Source organism: Haliotis asinina, chromosome 4 (assembly GCF_037392515.1).
Source record: "Haliotis asinina isolate JCU_RB_2024 chromosome 4, JCU_Hal_asi_v2, whole genome shotgun sequence".
Taxonomy (NCBI): domain Eukaryota; kingdom Metazoa; phylum Mollusca; class Gastropoda; order Lepetellida; family Haliotidae; genus Haliotis; species Haliotis asinina.
The window spans coordinates 2228639-2235435 of NC_090283.1; the positions used below are offsets into that span (position 1 = coordinate 2228639).

Sequence of the window (6797 nt, forward strand, 5' to 3'; positions counted from 1 at the left end):
TGACAGACAGACTCATGGTCTCTGATTATTTCTATAACTGACAGTGTAGCCGCGAATAGCTGCGAATTGATGCGGCTTTAACCAGTTGTTTATCACTGACTGACGTTAATAATTTTTTTTCAGGACGGACACTTTCATGTTTTCACTTATGTTAGACATTCATGTTTACTATTTCGTTTGTTAAATTATGTTGAGGATTATTAAGTACATAGGAATTTCTAACAACGGGAGCGGACTTATATCACTACTCTACACTTCGTAAATTACAAAGGATTTTAAAGCTATGTCGTAAATTTGTTAAAGGCTACTTGGGAAATGAAAAGCAACAAAGAAGCATGACCACACCACTACTAACATGCGCGTGTGCCTTGAACTCCTGATCATACGCATGCGCAACGACAGCGAGATCTTCTCGCGACTGCGATTTTGTGTTTTTTGTGGGCTTGCGTTCCCCAGTTAGACAGATTCGGCCAGGCAGCGTTATTATCTGAGGAGCGATCATCTGCCGAAGAAGAAGAAGTGATTTGGTTATGATCCAAAGGCAACATGACAGATCAACAGTACAATCCCACGCCAACATCACCTTCCAATCATTGATCAAGAGAGCCAGGTCCCACACAGCACGTCACACTAGACACTTCCTCCAGAACCACAACATCAGTGGGCTCCCCTGGTCATCAAGATAACGGGACTTACACCCAATCGAAGACCTGTGACAGATGGGTGCTATGCCATAACCCTCAGCCCAAGACACTTCACTCGCACAGGCACTACAGACAGAGTGGGCTGCGATTGGGCAACACGAGATTCTGATACTTGTTCGTTCGATGCAGAGGCGATGCCGTGCAGTTCTGGATGCCCACGCTAGTCACACAAGGTATTGACTTCAGCGCCAGCACACGTCTCCACGTGACGCTCAAACGGACTTTCCTCGCACTGGTGCCACAGACTCCCAGTTTGCGATTTCGCTATATCTCATAAAGCCTGTTTATTTCAAAAATAAACATAAACATGCAGTCGAAATTTCCATTTGTGTTTCATTTTAGGGGATAGTATTCATATAGAGCCCAACTGCAATATAACACTTGAAGTTAAGATGTGCCATGGCAGAGGGAACTGTTTACATCAACAAGAACTAAGTATATTCCGATGGTTCAGAGTAGTTTCAGAAAACACACTGGGTAGTTTGAACATATTAAGCTGGACTGAATTAAATATATTCATAAATTTCGCTTTCGGTTGGTGTAATGTAGTCTGCTTGGTTGTCAACAGGGACGCTCGTCATCAGGCTCGTGTATGTGTGCGAGTCTCTGGTGGAACTGCCAGGTGCTGCATCAGCTCTGTCATCTGCGTCAGCTGTTGTTTGAAAGATGTCAGCCAAGACACCCATGTTTCCTATGCCGCCTTCAGGGCTTTCTGGTCTCTGAGGTGGAGCCACACACTCCAGTCTGTCCGGGTCTTCTTCAGGGTCTGTCCGTCTCCTTGGTGCAGTCACACATTTCAGTTTGACCAGGCCTAGTCCGGGATCTGCCGGTCTCTCAGGTGGAGCCACACACTCCACTCTGTCCATACCTCCTCCAAGATCTGCCAGTCTCTGAGGTGGAACCACACGCTCCTCTCTGTCTATACCTCCTCCAAGATCTGCCGGTCTCAGAGTTGGAGCCACACACTCCACTCTGTCCATACCTCCTCCGGGATCTGCCGGTCTCAGAGATGGAGCCACACACTCCACTCTGTCTATACCTCCTCCGGGATCTGCCGGTCTCAGAGATCGAGCCACACACTCCACTCTGTCCATACCTCCTCCGGGATCTGCCGGTCTCAGTGTTGGAGCCACACACTCCACTCTGTCCATACCTCCTCCGGGATCTGCCAGTCTCTGAGGTGGAGCCACACACTCCACTCTGTCTATACCTCCTCCAAGATCTGCCGGTCTCAGAGTTGGAGCCACACACTCCACTCTGTCCATACCTCCTCCGGGATCTGCCGGTCTCACAGTTGGAGCCACACACTCCACTCTGTCCATACCTCCTCCGGGATCTGCCGGTCTCACAGTTGGAGCCACACACTCCACTCTGTCCATACCACCTCCGGGATCTGCCAGTCTTTGAGGTGGAGCCACACACTCCACTCTGTCCATACCTCCTCCAAGATCTGCCGGTCTCAGAGTTGGAGCCACACACTCAGGTCTGTCCATGCCTCCTTCTGGATCTGTCGGTCGACGAGGTGGAGCCAGAGACTCAACTGTGTCTATGTCCTCCTCCCTGATCTCACAGTATCTGTGCAACGGCTGGTAGTCCACGGCAGGGGTGTCAGGTTCCTGAGACGATATTGTAGCAAGGCGAATGGTGTTTGTTCGACTTTCTCTGTTAAAGAAATTATGGAGTCAAGTCAATGACATACATGTACGTAGCGTTTCTCAAGCCACATATAACAAGATAAGAACTCAATATCACAACGGTCACTGCACAAATTAGTTTTCTGAAACTTTAATTCTTACCTGCCACAACACTCAAGTACGTTATGTAAATTACCAAATCCGAGTTCGCTTCAGTGACGATTAGCTTTGTTTGAAACGTTTTACCACATTTAGAAAGGTGCCACCTACAATCTGTATCAAGGCATACAACAGTCATTTTCATGTGATTTCACCAGAATTTCAGTTCCAATGTTTTGTTGTTTTCGTAGGAAGAAAATATTTTTTGGTAAAGAGTGGGGTTTTTTTCACCAAAGGAACAAAATGAATGAAAGGTTATAATGGTCTGAGTTTCTGTTATTTGTCCTGCATTTTCATCACCTTCGAGCTGACATCCTCTTGCGGTAACAGAAGTAACACACACACACTGACACCATGACGGTTTGTACAATCAGTATAGGGATGATAAGGTACACCAAATATCCTGATGACTTTTCCTCTGGTTTGGTGCTGTTGATTCCATCCTCTGTCAAAGAGAAAAGGTTCATGACATTGGTAAACTTTACACGTGACACTATCAAGTTTGAGTACCATTTAGTGAACCATTTGCTGTTTTATGTTATACTGTGAAAATGTGTTACGGATCTCCTGTCTGACTGAGCGAGTTTAGTTTTACGCCCCACTCAGCCATAGAGCAACTATATGGCGGCGGTCTGTAAATGATCGAATCTGGACCAGACTATTACGAGACAAACAGCACGAGTATCGATCTGGGCAATTGAGAACCGAAGACATGTGTCAACTAAGCCAACGAGCCTGTCCACCTGATCTCGCTAGTCGCCTCTTAACGACAAGTACAGTCGCCTTTGTGACAAGCATGTGTTGCTGAAGACCTATTCTATCCCAGATCTTCATGTGCCATCTCTTGCCTGGATACGTATAAAACAGTATTTATATTATTACTTACACACTTTGACAATCAATGCGTGCTGTCTTGTAATGGACGCAAAAATACGACCAACTTGGACTTTGTATTAGTTAAAAAAAATATGACCTCGGTCACGCCCTGAGCTAGTTTCTATTTTGAACTGAACTAACAATCTGGTTCAGATATACACGTATTAACACACCTGTAGTTATCACACCTGTAGTACATGGCTCTGAGATGCATATCTCTGGGCAGTCTCCAGATTGGTCACAGGCACCATCGGTGCAGGTGTCGCAGGTGTGGCCACACTTATCGCCATAATATCCTGTGATACATCCATGGACACAAGATCCACTCTGCGAGTCGCAAGTACCACCTGCACAGTTGATGGGGCATGATGTGCAGTAAGGTCCAAAGTATCCAGGATTACAACCATCTAAACATGCACCCGTATTACTGCATCTTGTCCCATGACACTGAGTACACTGAGACGAACACTCGGCGCCATAAAAGCCATGAATGCAACCGTTGATGCAGAATTTGCTGAGATCGTTGCACTCTTTTCCACAGATGCTCTGATTCAGGCTTGACGGACATTCCTTTACACATTCCGCCTCACATGGACCTAAGCAGTGTTTACACAAGTCCTCACATTTCAGATACGATGGCAGACATTCTTCACACGTCCCTGTTTTCCTGTTGCAAGTCTTACACGTGCTGGAACAGTTCCTGCAGGACGAGCCGTAGTAAGAGTCAAAGCATCCTGACACACAGGAGGATCCCTGGTAGCAGTATCCCCCTTCACATCGGCCTTGACATCGTCTACAGGTACTTCCGGGTTCTGTACAGGGACGATTACAGTTATCACCTCGATAGCCCGGTATACAACCCCTCGTGCATCTCCCAATCCCAGTACTTGTTGGTTTACACGTGTGATTTTGGCAGTTCCTGCTGCATCTGCTGCTACAGTATTTATCAAAGTATCCCTGCTCACACTCTGTGCGGCATATGCCGTGGTCTGTACAGTCTGAACAGTGCTGGTTACTCTTACACGGTGAAGCTGAAAAGATCGTAAAGGCCATTCCGTTATTCACTATGATATGCTTCTGTTGTTCATGTACCCTCAACATCTTTATATATATCTAAAGCATCAATTGAGACAATACGTATTATGTAGGACTGGAGCCATTATATTATGATATATATGAAATTATTTTCCTTTGATAGAAAGAAAAAATGATTTGACTGTACCTTTGGTGGACGTTGCTATATGTGCCATACATATTATCTGCGTAATGATCTTGATATTCCTGAAACGATCCCAAGGTTGTTACATGTCTGAGGAAGTACAGAGACTTTGGATGGAGATATAGTGTATATAACATGAACGTCACATTTGACAGTTGCACAGTGCATACAAACTACTATGACTGTGTACATTTACAATGGTAACATTTAAAACCGAACACCTATATTTTACTTTCACAGACGACTGAAATCATGTCATGAAGTCATTACTAGCCAATCGGAGATCATTCGTGATGCTTTCATTTCTGCAAAGGCCTTGAGTTTAAAGGACGAGCAAACAAATGAAAACATGTTTCGATTTGGTTACAAGAATACAAACATGTTCATTATATTAAGTGAATATATCAAACTGGTATTGTAAATGATCTATATAGGGTGTCGGTATCACAGTGTGTCGGCAAAAAGTAGTTCACATCATTTCAAATGTACACATAGTTCGTGACTGTCATAAAAAAAACAACTCCATCACATGAAAAGGAGGTAAAAATATTGTTCAATGTCATTTAAATATGATAAGTCCAAAAAGAAACTTCGCAAAGTGTAATTTTTAAAAATACTGAACATTTTTTCACTGCTGATACTATCTATGTATCCGAAGTGGGATCCTTATTAGTATTTTTCAACTCTAGAAAAATGTTAGTGAACCTACTCAAATCCATGCACTCGTACAAAAGTTTTCTTGATGTACATGCGTTTGCATTGGCCTCAAGAACTGAAGAAGACACACCTGTAAATAACAGTTCTAACGGCACTTTAAATGCCACGATTGTCAAATGTGCAACGTTAACGTGCCGTTGGCATGTTACAGTCGGGAATATCAGTTATTGACGTCACAAGAGCAATGGGCTTCAGCCGTCGTGCTGTGTATGACTTGCGAGGTCGTCTACAACAAACTGGCACCACTTCTGATCGCCCAAGGTCGGGTGGTCCACGTGTGACGTCACGCGCAGAAGACCGTCAAATCCTCCTACGTCACCTACGTGACAGATTTCTGCCGACTACATGAACCAGGGCTGAGATGTATAGAGGTCGACTGTCAACGCCTGACTGACTGACTGATTTCTCGTCGATGGCAAGGTTAATGTAAATTCACAAACGCTAAGCCTGTAAGAGTGTATACATGAGCGAGTGAGTGAGTTAAAAGATATCATCACATCGGCCATATCGTGGCGACAAGTAATTATATGCATATTTAATAATGGTAAATTGTAAAATCCTGCCGACGAAGGACAGTAAAAGAAATTATTTCAATCTAGTAAGCAAATATGTGTAAAAACTAGTAAAAACTAGTATATATATATAATATATATATATATATATATATATATATATATATATATATATATGTATGTGTGTGTGTGTGTGTGTGTGTGTGTGTGTGTGTGTGTGTGTGTGTGTGTGTGTGTGTGTGTATAAAGCGCAGTCTAAGAATATAAGAATATCGAGGCGAACTGCGCATCAAACACCGGAAATGCTTTGCAACTACTGAGAAACTAATAAAAAGACATACATGTACTTACATTTGTATCCAAACAGATGTATGTGGGAGTATGTCCTAGCTTCGCACCTGGCACATATGTCCGACTGTTATTTAGTGACCACTGATTTAGTTTCTGTTTCCTTCTAATGAAAAGGGACCGGGAATAACATAGATACGTGTGTTTAAAAAAGTGTCGACATAAATGCAATTACAAACTATTTCAGATTCAGTTTCATTTTCCTGAAACCCAGAGCCATGTGTATAAGTGAGACCAGATGTTTATTTCATGATACACTGACATTTTGCTTTTTGTTTCACATCTGAAATTGCAGGAATCATTTTTCACTGAGGTGACGCTCATCACATTCCACATCTTAGACTCATGGTCCATGTTGAACTTTGATCAGGACGTTTGACCCTATTTACAACATGGTGAGAACTTTGCGCTTCGTGAAAATGTACTGGTAGTCAAAACTGAGAACGCCATTGCAAAATAATAGGCTGAATATCTTCTTAAACATATTATGTTTGTGAAAATTATATGAACCGATTACTGAAAATCAGTGATGGCACCAGGTGTTCGTAGAAAGGGAAAACATGTCCTGCCCTAACGGTAGCAATCACACATTCACAAACTGTGACTGAAAATGGAAGGATATTTGTGT

At 43.2% G+C, this 6797-nt stretch overlaps 1 protein-coding gene across 2 annotated transcripts; it reads right to left on the minus strand.

The window, feature by feature from the left end:
• Nucleotides 1-956: 956 nt before the first annotated feature.
• LOC137280698 (uncharacterized) lies at nucleotides 957-6248 on the minus strand. 2 transcript variants are annotated; one of them, XM_067811912.1, is made up of 5 exons: nucleotides 6173-6248; nucleotides 4596-4654; nucleotides 3547-4404; nucleotides 2798-2942; nucleotides 1020-2366 (listed from the first exon to the last, which is right to left on the minus strand). In XM_067811912.1, coding segments are annotated over exons 1-5 (2220 nt in total). In that variant the 5' UTR covers nucleotides 6175-6248; the 3' UTR covers nucleotides 1020-1210. The 2 variants fall into 2 exon arrangements, with proteins under 2 accessions (XP_067668014.1, XP_067668013.1); XM_067811913.1 differs by lacking the exon at nucleotides 6173-6248 and having other exon boundaries at nucleotides 957-2366; nucleotides 4596-4682.
• Nucleotides 6249-6797: the final 549 nt, after the last annotated feature.